This window comes from Cebus imitator, unplaced genomic scaffold (assembly GCF_001604975.1).
Source record: "Cebus imitator isolate Cc_AM_T3 unplaced genomic scaffold, Cebus_imitator-1.0 Scaffold45, whole genome shotgun sequence".
Lineage (NCBI taxonomy): Eukaryota > Metazoa > Chordata > Mammalia > Primates > Cebidae > Cebus > Cebus imitator.
In genome coordinates, this window is record NW_016107360.1 from 11,476,182 (window position 1) to 11,497,377 (window position 21,196).

The 21,196-nt window shown below is 52.7% G+C and overlaps 1 protein-coding gene and 1 long non-coding RNA gene across 3 annotated transcripts; one reads left to right on the plus strand and one right to left on the minus strand.

The window, feature by feature from the left end:
• Positions 1-10,252: 10,252 nt before the first annotated feature.
• LOC119470945 lies at positions 10,253-13,619 on the minus strand. Of its 2 annotated transcripts, none has more exons than XR_005199928.1 (4): positions 13,420-13,619; positions 12,880-12,975; positions 12,346-12,413; positions 10,253-10,969 (listed from the first exon to the last, which is right to left on the minus strand). It is a non-coding gene; the product is annotated as an uncharacterized LOC119470945 (long non-coding RNA). The 2 variants fall into 2 exon arrangements; XR_005199929.1 differs by having other exon boundaries at positions 12,880-12,954; positions 13,420-13,599.
• A 132-nt stretch (positions 13,620-13,751) lies between these two features.
• On the plus strand, positions 13,752-18,733 carry EVX1 (even-skipped homeobox 1). Its single transcript, XM_017527054.2, has 3 exons — positions 13,752-14,403; positions 15,980-16,230; positions 16,828-18,733. The coding sequence occupies exons 1-3, from the start codon at positions 13,986-13,988 to the stop codon at positions 17,362-17,364; spliced, it is 1,206 nt and encodes a 401-aa protein (XP_017382543.1). The 5' UTR covers positions 13,752-13,985; the 3' UTR covers positions 17,365-18,733.
• Positions 18,734-21,196: the final 2,463 nt, after the last annotated feature.

A 21,196-nucleotide genomic window follows, 5' to 3' on the forward strand; every position in this document is an offset into this window, starting at 1 on the left:
AAAGAAAGAAAGAAAAAAAAACAATGCAAAGAGCTTTACATTTCTGTCTTTTAAGGAGTGTGCCAGGAGGCTGCTACGGGACATTTCTGCTGACATTCCATTGGGCCAGAACTTATATTTGGCTCTAAATATAAGTGGCCATCTGCTGGTATATTTGTTCCAGGTATGGGATTGTTGCCTCACTGATCTTGCTTTCAGTACATGAACTCACTGAAATTCCTCAGGGTCACATTCAGGGAGGTAACATGCCACAATAGTAATAGCTAACATTTATTGAAGATTACTGAGTGCTAGATATTCTTGGAACTGCTCTGTATGTACTAATTCATTTTACCCTCATATGGCCCCATTTTACAGATGGGACCAAATTAGGACCCAAGCAGTCTAACTTAAGTATGCACACTTAACCATTATTCTAAATTGCCACTATAATTAGGATGGCAACAACTGCACCCTGTTATTATTATTATTATTATTATATATATATATTTTTTGAGACAGAGTTTCGCTCTTGTTGCCCAGGCTGGAGTGCAATGGCGCGATCTCGGCTCACCGCAGCCTCTGCCTCCTGGGTTCAGGCAATTCTCCTGCCTCAGCCTCCTGAGTAGCTGGGATTACAGGCATGAGCCACCGTGCCCAGCTGATTTTTTGTATTTTTAGTAGAGACGGGGTTTCACTATGTTGACCAGGATGGTCTCAATCTCTTGACCTCGTGATCCACCCGCCTCGGCCTCCCAATGTGCTGGGATTACAGGCATGAGCCACTGCGTCCGGCCCCTGTTATTATTTATGGGTCATCTTATGCCTTTAGTCTACTACAAAAGGAACATGCCCTTATCACATCAGGCATGCCTTGATTTTCTTCTCACTATTCCAAATCCCAGTGAATGTCTTTTGCAAAAAGGACACAAGATTTTGGATGCCATTTACTATAGCACGGCAAAGACAGCAGCCAGATAATTCTTTATTTCAATTTCACACTTACCATCTCCATATCTGCTGCTTTCCAACAAATGCATGAATGCATCCCAGTTTTGCTATGCAGTTATTTCTTTCTGGGTATATGTTAGCCACCACATAGAGCCACATAGTGAGAGGGGGGACAAACATATGATGTGGTTCCCTGGGCACCACACACCTCACTTCCCATTCACAGCTGCTTCTCACTCAGAAGAGTGGAATGTTGAGAAACAGAATCACAGACACAGTAGAGTGAGGTAAGGGGACCATCAGGGTGAGAGAGAAGCAGTAACTTGCATTGATGGAGTACGCACTGCAGGCCAGATACCGTGCAAGGTCCTTTCCATCAGAACAGCTCTGAAAGGTAGGCCTTGTATTGTCTTAGATCTGACATCCTGCAGCTTTGGTCTGCCCAAGGTCACTCGTCCGGAGCTGGGGTTCAAGTTCAGGACTTCCAAGTCCATGTTCTTGCCATCTCATCAACTATCTCTGAAATGCCAGAAATCTTGACTGGGCAAGTTTGAGAGCACTGTTCCCCCGTTAATTCTGTTCTCCTAGGTTTTGCAGACCAGCTTCTATCTTCCCAAAAGTCCCTGGGATTTGTCTCTATTCCTGCTGGAATAGAAAATTAGGCCTCACTCCACCACATACCAGCTTTTTGTTGCTCCTCTCCTGCTGGGTCAGAAGATCTCACAATCTATATCCATAGGGAAAGTGGGTTCACGGCTATTGGAAGTAAAATTTGGTGTTTACAAGCATGGGTTTTCCCTTGGCTCTCCCACTTACTGTCTTGTGAGCTCAGGCAGGTTAAGTTCCTTATGCTTCAGTTTTCTCCTTTGTAAAGTGGGGAGACCCACATCTCCTCTGAGGGTTGTTGTAAGGCTTAGAGCCAGAGCATATGGCATTTTTCTTTTTTCATTGCCTGTACTGGAAAAAGGTGAGGGTTATGAGCGAAGGACAGTTCTAATAAAAGGAAAATTGGCCAATTTTTGGAGTGAATCTGGCTTTTCAGTTGTTGAAGGGCCATATCTAGGATTAAAATCATCACTTGACTGTTACCACTTGGAAAAGTGATACCACCTTTCCTCAGGGCCCAAGACCAGGACAGAGTTCAATCCTAAATCTGGGTTTCCCCCCCCCTTTTTTTTTAATTTTGAAGATACGATCTTGCTCCAGGCTGGAGTGCAGCGGTACACTCATAGGTCACCACAATCTCAAACTCCTGGGCTCAAGAAATCCTCCCACCTCAACCTCTTGGGTAGCTAGGACTACAGGTGTGCACAACCACGCCTGGCTAATTGTTTTTAATGTTTTATAGAAACAGGATCTTGCTATTTCATCCAGGCTGGTTTTGAACTCCTGGCCTCAAGCAATCTTCTTGCCTTGGCCTCCCAAAATGCTAGGATTATAGGCGTGACTAATTGTGTCTAGCCTCATGCATATTTTTGAAACAAGGACCTATCTTTCATCTTTGAATTCTCTCTCTCTCTCTCTCTCCCTGTGTCTCTCATTCTCTTTCTTTCTGCTCTTGTTGCCCACACTGGAATGTAATGACGCAATCTTGACTCACTGCAACTTCCACCTCCTAGGTTCAACCGATTCTCCTGCCTCAGCCTCTGGAGTAGCTGGGATTACAGGCACCTGATACCACAACTGGCTAATTTTTTCTATTTGTAGTAGAGATGAGGTTTCACCATGTTGGCCACTGTGGTCTCAAACTCCTGACCTCAGGTGATCCACCCACCTCGGCTTCCCGAAGTGCTGGGATTACAGACGTGAGCCACTGAGCCCAGGCTGAATTATTTCTCAGAATAGTAAGGTGAACTCCAGAAGTAGGAAAACAAAGTTGATATACTGCCAATAATGGAAGTTATGAAACAACTTTAAGTTCATTAAAATAAAAATATACATTAACAATACATTGGGTAGGTGTGGTGGCTTACGCCAGTAGTCCCAACACTTTGGGAGGCTGAGGCGGACGGATCACCTGAGGTCAGGAGTTTGAGATTCACCCTGGCCAGCATGGTAAAGCCCCATCTCTACCAAAAATACAAAATTAGTTGGCTGTGGTGGCGCATGCATGTAGTCCCAGCTACTCGGGAGGCTGAGACAGGAGGATCAGTTGAACCCAGGAGGCAGAGGTTGCAGTGAGCCAAGATTGCACCATTGCACTCCAACATGGGTGACAGAGCAAGACACAGCCTTAAAAAAAAAAAAAAAATTATGTCACGTATACATACATTACAGTGTAACATTACAACATTACAGTGTTGGTAGCATTTCACAACCATCTGCCTTTTCTTTGTGCATCTGTCAGTATTTCCAGGCCTTAAGGATAAGGCAGGGACTAAGAATAATTCATTCATTCTATAGTAGAATTCTTTTATTTTTGAGACAGAATCTTGTCTGTAGCCCAGGCTGGAGTGCAGTGGCATGATCTCGGCTCACTACAACCTCCAACTTCCGGATTCAAGCAATTCTCCAGCCTCAGCCTCCCGAGTAGCTGGGACTACCGGCGTGAGCCACCACACCTGGTCTCATTCCGTAGAATTCTTTACAAAATTCATACTCCTGCCCCATAAAGAGTCTGAGACTGATTCTTGTTATGGCTCTGTGACCTTGGCCAAGTCCTCTGAACTCTCTGAATCTTGGCATCCTCAACTAGAAACTGAAAAGAACAATTCTGGCCCCTCCAACTTCATTAGGAACCTGGAGAGGAGATAATAAAATGCTGGATAGAGAAGTCCACCTGAGCAGCCTAAACTAATAGATGGATGCTAAGGATTAATCTGATAATCTATGAATATGTGTCTGAAGTGGAAATGAAAGAAAAATAAGAAACAAAGACAAAGAAGTTGAAGGGAGTAACAGTGTTCCCTGATTTGCCATTTATTAGCTGAGTGATCCTGGGGGAGGCTTTAATATCTCTGGGTCTCAGTTTCCTCATCTGTAAAGTGGGGATTATATAATAACAGCTGCTTTTTCCCAGTTGACAAGACTATTGCATTAAATGGGTCAGTGGGTGTGAAAATGTTACCTGGATAAGAAGAGACCATCTAACTGTTAATTATTGTTAATACTGATAGCGGTGATTCTAGAAGCTCAAGTGTTCTTCCAGGGCTTCAGCTAGGTTAATCACCTTTGGAAATGAAATCTATCTTTTGAGATCACATGGTTGTCACAGGCAGTGATTGAGCCTAATGAATAGGAGCCTGGCTCCTGGCATCACACTGCTAGGATTCAAATCTCATCTCTGCCACTAATAAGGCTATGTGATCCTGAGGAAGCATTTAACCCTTCTTTGACTTAGTTTCTCCATCCATAGAATGGGGATGATAATTGTGCAGTCTCTCACTTCCTGGACTTGCAAATAGCAACCCAGAGTAAGCCTGGTACTAGAAAAATATGACTGAATGAAAAAGCATCTATATCTACAGCTACATGGCTCAGGTCTTTGGCATGATCTCGGGGCACTGCAACCTCTGTCTGGATTCAAGCAATTCTGCCTCAACCTCCCGAGTAGCTGGGATTTATAGGCACCCACTACCATGCCTGGCTAATTTTTGTATTTTTTTTTTTTTTTTTTTTTTGAGACGGAGTTTCGCTCTTGTTACCCAGGCTGGAGTGCAATGGCGCGATCTCGGCTCACCGCAACCTCCGCCTCCTGGGTTCAGGCAATTCTCCTGCCTCAGCCTCCTGAGTAGCTGGGATTACAGGCCCAGCTAATTTTTTGTGGTTTTAGTAGAGACGGGGTTTCACCATGTTGACCAGGATGGTCTTGATCTCTTGACCTTGAGATCCACCCGCCTCGGCCTCCCAAAGTGCTGGGATTACAGGCTTGAGCCACCGCGCCTGGCCTAATTTTTGTATTTTTAGTAGACATTGGGTTTCACCATATTGGCTAGGCTTGTCTTGAATTCCTGATGCCCCTGCATTGACCTCTCAAAGTGCTGGGATTACAGAAATGAGCCACCGAGCCCGACTTTCCTTTTAAAGCCAACAAGCCAATCACATTTCAAGGCCTCTGATCCCTTTTTTTGTGAAAGAAATCTCTGAATAGGACAAGTTTTCCAACTTTCTTCAGCTGCTGCAGTTCCAGAGCAGTTTTTAATCTGCAGCCTTGGAATAAGGATTTCCATGTCCTTAGGCAGTGGATAAATGAGAGGATGAGTGAGAAGCTAAGTTAGATGATGGCATCATTAGGTAATACGTTAGCATACAAAGAGATACATAGAGGTGATAAGGTAGAAGGAACAGGGGTGAATAAATATGGGTAACAGATGCATAAATCTGCACTAGGGATTTTTTTTTCTTTTTAAAGATACACTTTCAAAAAGCCATTCCAGGCTGGGTGCGGTGGCTCATGCCTGTAATCACTGCACTTTGGGAGGCCAAGGTGGGAGGATTGGTTGATTTCAGGAGTTCGAGACCAGTCTGGACAACAAATTGAGAACCCCCCCATCTCAAAAATAAAAATATGAAATAAATAAAAATTAAAAAAGCCATTCCAGGAAGAGTGGAGAATCACAGAAACTTACCAAGTGGAATAATGAAATTTGTAGGGCTGCAGCTCTTAAACTTGAGTGTGCATCAGAATCCTGTCATCTCCCAGGTGACTTGGAGACCACACTTCAAGGATCACTGTCATTGGGAATCCGAGAAGAGTTGCTGTAAGGCTGTCTTATTACAAATGGTCCTCAGACATAAGTGAGGCCTAAGAAAGAGTCCCTGGAGCTACAGAGAAAGGAGTGTCCAGGGGCTCCCCACTGCCTGGACTTCCTGAGCCACAACAAATAGGGCCAACGGGTGTGTTGATGGCATGGCTGAACACACAGGCTGACCAGGCACTGTCACCCATGAGACCCTCCTTATCCAGACCTTGGCCGAAGTGTGTTGGGGGAGTTTGGGGAAAGATGTTCAGCGTTTCCTCTCAAAGGACAGGGCGGGGTGGGGCGGGGGGTCGGAGGAAGGAGCTCCCAGAAGAGCTGCTTGATACTTCCCGCCCCACCCGCGGTTAATCACTGTCTAGAGAAGCCGAGGTTTACAGGCTGTGTGACCCGCCACCCACCCCGCTTAGGGTCCAGCTCAGAGAGCGGGCGCAGAGGGCCGGGTGGAACTCCCTACCGAATCAAGATCGGCTGCCCTCGGAGTAGGTGGGATTGGGCCGCTGCTCCGGGCAGAGCGGCGGGATCCGAGCCAGCGAGGACGCTGGGACGCGCCGCGACTTCCGCCTCTGGCGATCGGCAGTGGGGGGCGCACCAAGACAGCAGTTCGGGAGCTGTGCTTTGTCACCGCGGCGGCGAGGGGCGGAGGGCTCAGAAAGGGGCGGCGGAGAGAGGACAGGGCAGCCGACCAGCTCCCAGGCTGGAAAGGGACGCTCAAGGAGCTCCAGGCAGCACCTGGGGCAAGTGGAGGGCCTGTTACCCCGGCCGGGGCCCAGCCAGTGGCGCGCTTCAGTCCTGAGCCCCCGGCTTCTGGGCGGGCGTCCCTCCTCCCGTCCTCCAGCTGCAGCACGCCCTGACAGCCGGCTCCCCAACTTCTGAAACTCACCCGCACAGACTCAGCGCCAGGCTTCCGGGCTGGGAGCGCGCAGTCCCTCCACGTCGCGGCGCCCTGCGGCCCCTCCCGGTGAGCCACCCGGCCCTCGGGCTCGGTTCCGCGGATACCTACCTCACCTGGCTCCCGCCCATCGCTCATCGCCCAAGGGGACAAAGGCTGCACCTGCCCAATCCACCTGGGAAGGGGGGCCCCTATCTCGGTCTTTCAGTCATACTCAAGGCATCGCAGTTGTCTGTCTGGGTTTTAGGGAAAGCGGTCCTCGGTCCTGGGACACGGCGTTAACGTCAGAGGAGAATCTGGCCCTTGGAGTCTGGACGACTTTCATTAAAATCCCGGCTCGGTCTCTTCCTCGCTGTGTGACTCTGAGCAAATTCCTGAACCTCTCGGAGAGTCGGTTTTCCCGCTGCAAGACGGGAGGGGCTGTTCCTCGTCGGGCGCTCCGAAGCTCAGTAGGAGGGGAGTGGCAACTAGTCTGGGTCAGGAGAGATCTCTAGGCAAGCCAGTCCCCAGAATTCCGCACGGAGAGGGTTTTCCATTTCTCGGGAGGGAGAGGTTGAGCCCGCCCAACCAGTTAGACTCCCTTGCCTGGGGTGGGGGAAGGGGGCGTCGTGCCGGCTCTCCCACCCCGCACCTGGGAAACAGACTCTTTTGCTCCTTATTAGGCCGGGAGAGACCTGGGAAGGAGAGGGGAAGGGGCCCTGGCCTCTCCTCAGCTCGGAAACGGAGTGAGACAAAGGGCCAGAGAGCACACAGACAAGAGAGACCCGCATCCGGGAGGAAGCGTTTCGGGCCCCTGGAGTTGTAGAGGACAACTCGACTGGCCTGAAATGATGCCTCCACCCAGGTGTGGGGTCCCGCGTTCCCCTGGTTGGGCCGCCCTGACAGTTGTCACAGTGGGCAAGTTCCCTCTTACATTGCAGGAGTGGGAGAGGGAGAGTTGGTGCCCCATTGCAGGGGGCAGGGAGTAGGGGGAGCAGGTGATCAGGTTTGTCTGGCTCTTGGATAGTTCAGTGCTTGGAAAGGATTTGGCCTGGACAAAATCTACTAAAAACAAACAAAATCTCTTGAAAACCTATTCCCTCCCCCCTCACCCCCCACCCCAACATTCCAATCTCTTCTCAACAGTGGAAAGGAAGCAAAGGTATATAATACGGTGATAATAACAGGACAGCTCCCTGGACTCTGGGTCTCCTTTATCCCAAAAGAAGGTCAGCCCAAACCGAGTCCTGCCTTTTATAGGAGAAACCCCAGCCGGGTCATTCTCTCCCCTGATGCAGGTCCAGAGTGTAGGGATTTGGATGGAGGCACATGCAGAACATAGAGGATGTCCCCATCCAGGTTGTGGATCTGGGCAAGCCTGGCCAGACCCTTGGGTTTTGCTCCTTGGACGGATCAATCCTGGGGGTCAGTTTGAAGGAGGTAGCTGCCGTGGAAGGGAAACTATCCTGGTAAAGCTACACTCCCTGTTAAATGGCTCAGGGAATTGTGCCTGGAGTATGGTGGCTCCAAGGGGATGGGGAATCTGGAAACTGAAGGCCAACTTCTCTGCCTCTGTATTTTCCTGGGAAGAGGGCTGGTAGCTATGTGAAGGAGCCATAACTGGCTGGGTGGCCTTGGTGAGTCCTGCTCCTTTCCAGAAATGTTCTCAGAGCCTCAGTGGATTTCAAGATGGCCAGAGAGGGACTGGGCTTTGTCTCTTAGGGTCTTCAGGATCAGTGGCTGCAGTGATATTCCTGACATTTCTGGCCTCAGACCCTGAGACCCTTCCCACATGCTTAGGCAAAGCAGTTCTCCTACCTCACATCCCTGAGGGTGGCTCCCCCAACTCCCTCTGTGAGTTAATCTGGAAATGAGGTAGAGAAGATTTTGGCTGCAAAATATCACACGTTGAATTTTTGGAAGGGAAGTCTCAGAAGGCAATGCCTGGCACCTTCTTAATGTTCAAATTGTGAGTGGCCTTCGAGACAGAGAGAGGGGTTGAATCCTGATGCTCATTTACACATGAGGTGTCTGTGCTTTGAGTTTCTCAGCTACAAAATAAGGATGATTCATGATGTCTTCCTCAGATCCTGTTGTGAGGCTGGAGAGCTAATACATACGAAACACTTAGAGCAGTGACTGCTCTTATCATGTGAGAGTCCCGGACTTCCAAGAAGGATTTCTCTTTACTGTCCTGGAAAAACGTAGTATGGTGGGGGTAAGGGATAGGGGTGGCAGGATGAAGACTAGTCCAGCTGTGTGGGCCCTGAGACTTCCAGCCATACAGATGCCTCTGAGGGCGGGGGGACACTCTCTGAGAGGCCCATGGACCCACCTAACCCCTAGCAAAGGCTGAGACTTTGTGGAGTGTTGTCTTATGGAGAGTTAAAGCATTACTGGGGGTTGCCAGGCACAGAGGCTCATGCCTGTAATCCCAGCATTTTGGGAGGTCGAGGCGGGCGGATCTTGGGGTCAGGAGATTGAGACCAGCCTGGCCAACATGATAAAACCCCATCTCTACTAAAATAAGAAAAATTAGCCAGTTGTGGTGGCGGACACCTGTAGTCCCAGCTACTCAGGATGCCAAGGCAGAAGAATCGCTTGAACCTGGGAAGTGGAGGTTGCAGTGAGCTGAGATTGTATCACTGCACTCCTGTCTGGCGACAAAGCAAGACTCCATCTCAAAAATAAAAAAATTAAAAAAAAAAAAGGAAAAGAAGAAGCATTACTGGGTGTTGAGGCATCCCTGAAGGCCAGGGAGGGACATGGCCTTGGAAGAAGACTGAGCCTGGCTTGATACTCAGCCATGACCTGGCCATCTAAGTCAAGACCACTGGTCACCCTACAACTGTGGGAGAAAAGGCACTGTGGACTCTTGAGGCCTTTTAAAGGACTGTTAAATTAAATGAGAGTGTTAGATTAAATGAGAAATGGGTATCAATGTGCTTTGTAATGAAAGCAAACTTCAGGACAATAATGATGAAAAAAGAACCCATAGCATCTCTGCTAGGGAGTGGGAGGGAGATGTCTGGGCCTTTGGGTGCTTGGGTGTTGGAGAATTGCTCTTGGACACAAACAAACTGCATTGGGCCCTTCCAGTCAGTGGCTGAGGTGGGACAAGCCTTGAGCTTGGGGAGGTCCTCAGCCTGCCGGTCCCCCACCTTGGGTCTTCCAGCCCCAGGATGGGCCAGTGGTGGGCATGGGGATATGGGCCAAACATCCTTAGCACAGGGACAGGAAGTCACTAGGCTGGCCTTAAGGAGCCCAGGCAGACAGGTATGCAGGCAGGAGTGCAGCAGGGCCAGCTGCTCTCAGGACCTGAGAAGCATTCAGCTTCCTGTTCCAGGAGGGTGGAGAAGAGGGGGCATTCTTCGAAATCAGAGTTCCAGAAGCCGCAGGTTCCCCTTGTCTGAAGGAGAAACTGTTCCATGGTGCCTGCCACAGTTGCACGGCTGCCACGGACTTTCTCAGCAGATTCCACTAGTGCAAAGAGGTGAGGGGAGTGGTCAACCCTGATTTACCTGTAAGTGTGTGAGAGCCACTGGACCTTGTTCCCTAGGGGTGGACCCAGCAGTGGCACAGGGTTCCCAGAGGGCATCAGCAGCTGCCTCGGCAGAAGGGGGAACCAGCTCCAAGAACCACCCACCTCCCGCGGTCCCCACCGCGAGGACCCAGCAGTCCGAGAACTTCGAAGGCTGGCTCCCCCACCACGGCCTAAGACTAATATTCACAACAGCCAGACCACGCTTATTATTTAGAAGGAGGCTTCCTTTGTTCTTACTTTTTAACCGGAGAAGGGAGAACATTTTTTTTTCTGCCCCTATTTTCACCGACATCTGAGCCGACAAGCCAGCTCCAGGCCTCCATTGCCGGACTCCTCGCCCTCTCCCTTCTCGGGGGCCCTGTCGCCGCTGGGAGGCCTGCTGCAGGCTGGGGAGGGTGATTGGGGACCCTGGCCACCTCCCCCGAGCGGGGCGGGCAGACAGCGGAGGCAGCCCCCACACGCGCCGCTTTCCCGAGCCGGGTTTTCTTGGGAAGAGAAGCTTTTCCAGCTGACCAGCGTGTCTGGGGGCCCTGGCCGGGCTTCCGATTCCTTTTAAAACGACCGGTGCATCTTATCTCCGTCGGGTTCCCACCCACCCACCCCCGGCCCGCCCCAGGCCAGCCCAGCCCCGGCGGAAGCCACGCTGGGAGCTTTTGAAGTCCTGAGAATTTCAATCCGAGAGGAGCAGGCTGGACAGGAGCCCGTCGCCCCAGCGGGGGAAGGGACCGGGGATCTGCCGGGTGGTAGGTGGGGGATGGGTGTCTCCCGCCGACGGAATTGTGAAGTCGCCGGGCCTGGAGTGGGCTCCACCTCAGCTGCTGTCACCCCCTCTCCGCTGTTTTGGGATTGCCCAGGCTTAATGGGGTTGTACAGGGCTTCATTTGCTCTCCGGATTTACCTTCCTTCTCGAGCCGTGACGCGAATAACCTTCACGATACAGTGATAATGACGTTATTAAACACTCCCCCCACATTCACCACCCAAAAAACTAAAACAGAGTTCTTATCCAGTCCCCTCTTCTTTTTGTCTTCTTTCCTTTAAAAACCCAACCACTCTTAATGTGACGTTGATGAAAGGATGTTTTTGGAAGAAGTGACATTTGGTTAAAAGGGTTTTCTCCCTAATGTACCTGGGGAAAGTGGCGAGCGGTGGGGGTGGATTTTAGGCCCCTAAGACTGGAGAAACAGTCTGTTTTAAAGGGCGGGGAGAAGTCGGGAGAGGGCTGGGGAAAGCACTGGGCTGAGGGATGTGTCCCTGAAGCTTCAGCTCTGGAGCCCAAAGGAGGCAGCCTCCCTCTGAAAAGCCTCCTCAACTCCATCCAGCGCTCTCCCCAGGATGTAAGGGGAAGCTCAGCTTGGTCCGGCGACCCAGGAAGGAGACTAAGTGGTACTCCTTGATCTCTCACTCCTACTCTGCTTTCATCTCACCCAGAGGAAAAGAGGATCAAACAGAGCATTCCCATTGAATGTAGAGCTGGGGGCGGGGTGAGGAGCCTGGAGTTGCTCTGAGGACTCACCCCCAGGAGATGGGAGCCTCAGGCTATGAGAAGGCGAAATGTTCAACGGGGAAAAAAGGGTAAGCGCTGCCAAGGCCCAGTGCTGGAGGGCCCGGCAGAGAGTAGGCAACCTTGGCAGCTCTAAGACAGATGCCCAGGGGGCTCGTCATTGACAGGAAAGAGAGCAAGCCAGGTGCTCCCTCAGGCTGTGGCTGCTGGTAGGAGGACAGAGCGTGATAGAATCCCTGGGCAGCCCTCCAAGGCAGCAAAAGGTTCTGGGATTTGACTCCCCCACTCCCAATCATTCCTTATACCCCTAAAACATTTTCCCTGGATTTTTGGGCTATCAGTGCTCAGCACATAGTGGCTTCAGGAGTCCCTGGGAGTGGAGATATCTATGTGGACTCTACCCTCCGGATCCCAGGCAAGGTTAACGAGCATCTTCTGAGATGAGGGATAAGTGGAAAGCCAGAATGGGGAGGGAACTTTTGTCTTTCTTTGGACCTCTTACTTCCTCTATGCTGTCCATAACCCTATGGATAGGAAGATGGAGGAGAGAAGCAAAGAGGGAGGAGAAAGAGGAGAGAAAAGTGGGAGATAACAGACTGAAAGGTCACGGAAGAAGACTTATCTATAAAAGCTGGGACTTTGCTAGGGGCATGGAAAGGAGAGAAGTGCCGGGGCTGCCCTTTGCAGCTGGCTGCCTAGGGCTAGAAGCTCTTGGGGAGAGGTGGAGAAAGTGGGGTTGAGCATAGAAGGTGCCCACCTCCTGCCCTCAGCAATGTGGGGATAGACCCAGCCCACCTACCTGGCCGCAGCACACTTGCTTGGAGCTCAAAAGGGGTCAGTTTGAAGGAGTTCTATTCCAGTTTCTTCCTGGAAGAGGAGCCAAGAGAGGCCTATGGCAGCCCAGAAATATCAAGTTCCCGCAATCTCTGCCCCCCACCTCCAGCCCTTCATCAGCTCCCCTAGTTACTTGCTGTTTTAAGGCATTTTTCAGTGACTTCACTTTCTTCTACCTCAAACACCACCCACTTTTGGAGACAAGGACCACTGCCCCTGGGCAGGGACGTGGTAGAGGACCTTATGAATCAAACCTTTATGAACCTCAACCTTTCTGTGCTCCAGGAGGCTCAACCCCTACCCAAAATACCGCTGTGAAAGCTACTACCATCTCCCGGCTAGGGGCCTTCAGCACTGCCACAGCAGGGGCTGCATTTCCTGGCGCCTCTTCATTTGAAAAACATCTTTCCAGGAGAATTCGTTGATTCTGAACGAAAAACTCAAAATATGGGCAAGTAAAAAAAAGACAACTCTTAGAACCTCTCCGCACCCAACATACCTGGAGTGCAGGCGAGGCCCAGACAAACGGGAAAGCGACTTCTTCCATGAACAGCCATCTCCAGCTGAAGCTAGGCTGTGGAAAACGTAAGGTCATCTAGATGGGAAGGAGGCATTTAATAAAACTCAGCACACACTCTGACAGCAGCCCAGGCAGGCCTTTAAAGAAAAAAAAAAATTTATTTCTTGCCCCTTGGGGAAGAAAAATAGCAAAGTTTGATTCCCAGGAGTAAGGAGACCGAGGGGGTAGGGAGAGAGAGGAGAAGAGAGGAAAAGATGGCCCAGCCTCAAGCTCTCCAGTCAACTTGGGGCGGGGGGATACGTTTTTCCGTAGCTTGTAAAAAGACTTTTCAGCCGGTTTGAGGTTAGCTGCCAGGGGCAGACAGTTGTAATAATGCCGGCAGAATTGAGGCTTGTAAGCCAGGCTTCACACTTCTAAAATGCAGTTATGGATTCTTTCATAGATCAAGGCACCAAGTTAAGAAAACAAAAGTCAAAACAACAATAAAAGAAAAAAAAAATCAAAAGAGTATTTAATTACCAAGTCCCGCTGCCCCTGCGGAACTCGCCGCGCGCGTTAAGCTCTCTTTTCTTTCTGCGGAATTCCATTTGCATCTCCTCTGCCAGGGTGTCTCCCTCTCAGTGTGTGTGTCTCTCTATCTGTTTTCACACTCTCCTCCCCATTCGAGCGAGGCCCACACCTGGCGCATCACTGCCGAGCCATTAGCTGCGGGTCTCCTTTCATCTTCGCTGTGGCAGACGTTTCTATTTATCCACTTGCGCTCGCCGAGTGGCGTCACCAGCGGTACTGTAATGACGATTGCAGCAGGAGGATGACAGCTTAGAAAGAAGAGGGCAATGGGGCTTCCTCCCAGAGGCTGTGCGGCGCAGAGGAGCGCTCGCATCACAAGGTGACCCTAGCTCCCCACCGCCACCGCCGCCGTCGCCGTCGCCGTCCACACCGCGCTCCAGCCGCTCCGCGCCCGCCCAGTAGCCCGGCCTCTCTCTCCCTCTTGCAGTCGAGATCCGTCCGGCCGCTGGAGACCCAGGGAGCCGGGGTTAGGAACTCACTTGGGGCTTTCCCCTCCCCCACCGGAGAGCCCCGGGATGGAGAGCCGAAAGGACATGGTTATGTTTCTGGATGGGGGTCAGCTTGGCACTCTGGTTGGCAAGAGGGTCTCCAATTTGTCCGAAGCCGTGGGCAGCCCGCTGCCGGAGCCGCCCGAGAAGATGGTGCCCTGTGGTTGCCTGAGCCCTCGGGCCGTCCCTCCGGCCAACCGGGAGCTCAGCGGGGGAGGCCCGGAGGAGAAGCCGATCGATGGACTAGCAGGCAGCGCGGCTGGGCCTGGCGCCGAGCCCCGGGTAGCCGGGGCGGCCATGCTTGGCCCAGGACCCCCAGCCCCCTCTGCCGACGGCCAGGGGCAACCCAACAGCTCGGACACCGAGTCGGATTTCTATGAAGAAATCGAGGTGAGCTGCACCCCGGACTGCGCCACCGGGAACGCCGAGTACCAGCACAGCAAAGGTAGCCACCGCGCCCCTCCGCTTCCCCGGGCCTCCCACTGTGCCCACCCTTCACTTTGGCGTAGGCCAGGAGGAAGACACTTCCTCCTCCTAGGGCAGGATGGCTGGGGGGACCCACCTGAGCAACTCTCCCTGCTATTTGCCTTCTGGGGGGTCTCCTACTGTGTTCTGGCATTGGCGGGACTGAGGGTGACAGCAGTGCCTTGAGTGCGGGGGGTGGAGGGACGAATGCAAGTCCTGGGCTTGGGGGATTCAAAGCTCACCCCAAACCCCCTGTGTTTCAACTGCTCGGGGAATGCTTCAGCTGCTCGGGGAAGACACATTTCCCAGGCGAGGGCAAGATCAAACGCCAGTCCCGGCAGTTTGTGGCTGGCGGGGTGTAAGAGGTATGGAGGCTCGGAAGCCAGGGGTCCATAAAGAACCGTAAAATCGCGGCCCACTAGGGCAAGCCGGGTGCTGCAGCCCTCCGACCAGTTTGCACGTCGGTCAGAGGTCCAAATTACCTTGTCACTTCCCGGGCTTGGCGGCGCCAGGTCGGAAATGGTCCCAATGGTCTAATTGCCTTTGGTCTCCGGTTGCATTTGAAAAGGCAGAGATCGGGTCCTCCCCCCCTTCCCCTTTCCTTCCTAGTCCCACTTCTCCACCCAAAGGAAAAGGAGCTGCAGGGGGCTGGAGCCCCACCCTTCTCAGAGGTAGGCCCAAAGGGGGGCTGGTTTAACTGGAGAACCCCTCCCCACCAAAGGCTAATGGGAAGGGGGTGGATAGCCCGGAAGGGAGTTTCGCTCTGTGCCAACAATCACCCCCTCAGAAGGGGGTAGAAAACTGGGGTGTGGGGGCGCTTACCGTAGGACACTCCTCCACAGAACTACAGGGTGGGTGAAAAGAGCCTGGGAGGGAGGAAAGACCACCCCCTTGCCTTGGCAGCCAACACCTTGTTGAATTCCTGCACCTACCCCATGCCGTCTTATCACCCACTTCACCCAGCCTCCTTCCTATATAACCTGCCCTCAGGACAACCTGCACCCCACTCACATATACTAAGGTAATGAATACGATACTCATCATGCGTTCTCACTCCACTTCTGCAGTACACGGAACCTAATACACATTCCCGCACCTGTTCTGGCAGCCCGGCACACGTAAGAGCAAGGAAATTCTCTGAACGCCCAGCATCCTACAATGTACTCGAACCCAGAGTTTACAACTCTCTAGCACAAAGGTGCACCTCAACTCATGCGCCCGTCAGAAGTGCACACCCTTATCCACCCCTGCCAACCCGAGTCAGAGAGCTCACCTATGCCCCAGGGCAGGTGGGAAGGATGGCTGTGAACCCCTGTACCCTGGATGTCTTAGAGGAAGGCCTCTCCAAAGACCTCCACCAACCGAATCAAGGACAGGCCCTTATCTCCCGTCCTGGGTTCCCAAAAGGCCGCAGAGCTCCAGCAGAAACAGTTACTGAGGTGGCTGAGGGGGTGTCCCTTCCCAAATCACCCTCCCACCTTAGGCCTACAGCCCCGCTTCAGTGGCGTTTGTGTGTCTGTGTCTGTACACGCCTATGCTCTGGACTCGCTGTGCAGGGTCCGGCTCCGAGGCGCTGGTCAGCAGTCCAAACCGAGGGAGCGAGACCCCCAAGAGCAACGGCGGCGGTGGCGGCTCGCAAGGCACCCTGGCGTGCAGCGCCAGTGACCAGATGCGTCGTTACCGCACAGCCTTCACCCGTGAGCAGATTGCGCGGCTGGAGAAGGAATTCTACCGGGAGAACTACGTATCCAGGCCGCGGAGATGCGAGCTGGCGGCCGCCCTAAACCTGCCGGAAACCACCATCAAGGTATGCGGGGGTCTGGGCTGGGGAGGCGGGTGTGCACCTATTTAGCGGGAAGTAAATACCAACTGCCCACTCCCTAAATCACACGCCTGGAATCTGGGCCTGGGGTCTCTCTACCCGGCGCGGGCGGGTGCAGATTTACCGTTGTGACAGCTCCTACGCAGGTATTGCTGCCATGTGGTTGACTCTGTCCCTTTCCTGGCTAAATAGACAAGGGGTGGGAATGCCGAGAGCGAATAGAGTGCCTCTGCGGGTGACAAGGAAGTTTCTGGGGACGCACTGTCTTTCTGGGGACGCGCTGTCAGCGCAGGTCGATTGACTCCACCTCTTCTCACTGGCCCTCTACACTGGGCTCTGGCACCCCCAGGGGCCTGGCCACCTGGGTAGAGGCAAGGAGGGAGCGGGCTGGAGTCACTTCTTGAACCTCTCTCGGAGGGATTCCAGCTTCAGGTGGTGGTGGTAGGGTCCATCTCTACCCAGCTGGTGTCCGCTTTGGCTCTTCCTGCGCTGCAAACATTGTCCCCCGAGCGGGACCGGACTTCGGGCTTCTGGGCATCGGGCCGAGTCCAGCAGCCGAACCTGCTCCGCTCCTCTCCCCAGGTGTGGTTCCAGAACCGGCGCATGAAGGACAAGAGGCAGCGCCTGGCCATGACGTGGCCGCACCCGGCGGACCCCGCCTTCTACACGTACATGATGAGCCATGCGGCGGCCGCAGGCGGCCTGCCCTACCCCTTCCCATCGCACTTGCCCCTGCCCTACTACTCGCCGGTGGGCCTGGGCGCCGCGTCCGCCGCCTCGGCCGCGTCGCCCTTCAGCGGCCCGCTGCGGCCCCTCGACACGTTCCGCGTGCTGTCGCAGCCCTACCCGCGGCCCGAACTGCTGTGCGCCTTCCGCCACCCGCCGCTCTACCCCGGGCCCGCGCACGGACTGGGCGCCTCGGCCGGAGGCCCCTGCTCCTGCATTGCCTGTCACAGCGGCCCGGCCAACGGGCTGGCGCCCAGGGCCGCCGCCGCCTCGGACTTCACCTGTGCCTCCACCTCCCGCTCGGACTCCTTCCTCACCTTCGCGCCCTCGGTGCTCAGCAAGGCCTCCTCCGTCGCGCTGGACCAGAGGGAGGAGGTGCCCCTTACCAGATAAGGGGCCGCCAGCTGGCTGCCTGCCGGCTCCAGGAGGCCCTTGGGGTCACCCCCGCCCCCGGGACTCAGCCAGCCTCGCTCCTTGCCCCCAGGACGCCAACGGGGAAAGGAGAAGGCGGAAAAGGACTAGCGGGATCAGGTCGCAAGAATCGGGAAGCCTAGGAAATGGCCATGGGTGGCGCGTTTGGGGAGCAGGAGTGGGGATGGGGAAGCAGAGGTTGAGAGTCCTTCCACCCGGGCGGCCTCCGGATCCACCGCCCCCACCAGAGTTGAGGCTGTAGCTCCAAAGCTAAACAAAACTTAGCAGCAACAACCAACTTCCAGCCCCCCGTCCCTCACCCTCCAGCTCACATGCCCTCTCACCTGGCCCCCTCTCCCCAACCAAGGCCCAAGCACTGGAAAGGGAAATTGCTATCTCTCTGAACAAAATGCTGTGTATGCAGAGCAGGTAGAGATTAATCTTTGCCAGCTTTTCCAAGGCATGGCAAGGGGTTGGTGGATGGCAACATACCAGTCATTTGGAGGAGGGAGTGAGAGATGATTTACTACCAGGGAGGATCCAGCCCCTCGGCATGGAACCTGGAGCCTCAACTACACAGCATCTTCTGGGTCTGGCGTCTTCCAACATCCGATCTTCTTCTTCATTCCCAGCTTTATGACACCTCTCAATGTGCAGCTCCATCTCTCCCTGCCCCCACTTTTTTGTTGGCAGGGAGGCTGCAGATGCCCCAGGAGCCCTTGGCAGCTTCTATGAGGCCAAGCCTCTTTTCCCTGGACCCAGCACACACCCTGATTAGCAAGTGATGTGTGCAAGGAGGGTTTGTGAATGTTAAATGTATAATAATGATCACCACAGAGCTGGCCACTGAGCCCAGAGCTGAGCTGTTAACAAGGTGCCCAGGGAAGAGCTTAGAGAGTGGGAACTTCATCTCCCTCTCTCCGTATCTGGCGGCAAATTAGAGGCAATTTTCATCCTTTGCCTGTTCACCTTCACTTTACCAGGAGTTTTCTGGCCCTACCCTTTGCACTGGGCGTTTTACATCTTTCTCTCATTTTCTTCCCCAGCTACCACTGGTGCTTGACTTTCAGATACCAGTGGGAGCCTTCTGCCCCTTCTGGGGACCCTGTCTCTGCCCTCCACCAAGGTTTGTTTAGAGACACTCCCAAATCCTCACTCCCATACTCATTCTTGCAGCCAGTTTTTGAGGAAGAGGAGAACGTGTACCCCCCAATGCAAGCTTCATCCTCACCGAGAGGGAGTGGTTCTTCCTGTAGGGAATAAATTTGGTTTGGTTTGGGGTTTTCCTTTGAAGCCCAAAGAATTTGCTGTTATGATTTGTTAACCATATTGCAATAAAAGCTGGACATAATTCTCACTTTAGCATTTTAGTTTTTGTGGCAGCAAGCAGCATAATGACTCTTAAAATTGCTAGTTCAGCCACCATGGGTTTGAGTAGGGAAGGAACCAAAAGATGGACCCACAGACAGCCTTCTAAGCCTCTGTTTGTCATTGGTAGGCTCCAAACAGCCATTGCATGGAGGTGGAGAAGGCAGGCTCCAAGCTGCCCTGGGGTGCATGTTTCCTTAATTTTTGGTATGTTGGGAGCCCTTGCTGGGTAAAGTGGCAGCAGAGTTCTGCCAGGGACCCACCTCTGTGATGATTTCTTCCCCAGTTGTTCTAATTCTTTGAGCAACTGAAAGGGGACCCAGGTTGCGGTCTCTGAGCAACCTGTCTTCCAAAGGGAAGGTGAGAGAGGCAGTGGCAGTGGAGCCTGGGCACTGCAGAGGGCTGAGTTTCCTAGTCAAGCTGGGTCTGCACTTGAGGATGAGGGACAACAGGGAGGAGGCCTCCTTGGTTGGGATCATCTTGGTCTGAATTGTCCACAGACTGGAATTCATCTTGAAGGTGGGATTCTGGGGGTTAGGGCAAAGGGACAGGCAGTGCTCAGCAGCCACCTTCTAAATCCTATACCCCCCACAGGAGAACCAAATGTGGATGGGTCTGGAGTTCCGCTCAAGCAGGGGAGAGATGGGTGCCTTCTAGGAGTCCAAGACGCTCTGGATTACATAGACAGGAGGGGTCCTCTGCCAGTGTCTCTGCCAGCAGATACAGGCTCCTTAAATGCACTCCTTCCTCCTTGGGTTCCACAGCAAATCCTCCTGCATACAGTAGCCAGTTCCCTCCCAAGCAAAGTGTGCCCTGAGGTTTCCAGCAACCCCTCCCCTGCAGCCAGGAGCTCCCCGAGTGCCAAATCCCGGTAAATTTTGTGGTTGCTCTGCGTCTGGCAGAGATTGCTTGCGACAGGTAAATGGGCTTCGGGTTGCCTTAATGCCAGGCGTATTTTCAGTTAATAGGGAGGGAAAATGAAGTGTCTGCAGTGATATTGGAAAGCACAAGATCGATGATTCGGCTTCGTGTCCAATCAGCAGCCTTTAATTGACTGTATTTTCTGGGTAATTGAGCCTCTCTTCCTCCAAATTGAAGTGGAAGATATAACAATACATCTTGCCAGGAGGAATTACTCATTACTTCATAATGAAATTTCCCTTTTGCCAAGGTTTGCGGTTTGGCGCTGGGCACTGCTTCTCACTCTCCCTCTCCCCCCAGACATTCTTAGCCCACTTGTATCAGGCAACCCCATCTGGCATGACCTGCCCCATTTGGGTGGTGGCAGGGAGGAAGTGAGTTGACTCTGAAGAATGTACTGCCCCTTCACAATCACAACTTCCTTATCTGTAAAACAAGAAGGCCAGACCAGGGCCTGGCATGATATTGTTTTCATTTTTCAACTTTCTGAGTGCCTGTACTTGGATTTGTCTCATCTTGGTTCCATTTTGCAGGTGGGAAAATGGAGGCTCCAGGTCTACACAGCTATCAGTGGCCAATGTAGCTTTGAGCTCCTGGCTCCCACTTCCTCTTCTGTCATCCTGTTTTGGGGCACAGATTCTGAGATAACCCCTAGTGAAGCCTGACACTGGGCTCCCAACTCACTCTTTCTGGGAGCGTGGTCCAGCGCCCAGCCCAGATTCGTCCAGCTGGGCAAGGCTGGCCGCCCCGCAGCCCGAGTGTGCGCCAGCCCCCGGGCCATCGCTGGCTTGTTAGCGTGTGATTGATTGCCTTATTAAAGCGTGTTCTTGTAAGTGTGACCAAACTGATTGCATTGCATATGTTTGGGATAATGCTCATTTTAAACAACAGGATAAAGAGGATGAGCTCCGCAGAGCCTCGAAGACAAAATGATTCCGGCCAGCAGCTCCCTAACTCTGGCATTAAATTGCTCAGTTACATAGCAAATCGCTACTTGGTTTCTGCATCCTTGTTCCTTTTTTTTTTTTTTTTTTTTTTTTTTTTTTTTTGTAAGTTTTTTTTTTTTTTTTTTTTTTTTTTTTTTTTTTTTTTTTTTTTCTGTCCTACAGTTTGATCCTATTGCCCAATGTGGCATGCCCCAATAATGGTTTCTTTAGTGTTTATGTTGACTCCACCTTCCTAGTTTCAAACCCTGTACCTGCACCGTCCAGGCATGAAGTTTCTCTCCCTCAATCCCGGGTTGAGGGAGAAAAGATTCAGAATGCATCTCCTTGCCCTAGGCCTTCCAGGGGACATGGCCTTGGACAGCCATCCCCCAAATGGGGCTCAGGTCCCGACAGTAAGCTGAGTGTCCCCCCTCATCCCTAACCTCAGCCCTTTCACTAAAGTTTAAAAGATTCTTTTGTTCTTCAGGCTTCTCCCGCTCGGCTGCTTCCATTATTCCCCAAGTGAGGAAACACCAGCCGTCATATGTCCACCGGAGAGTGAGTGTGAGTGTCATGGTGGACAGTTGCCGCCAAAGATG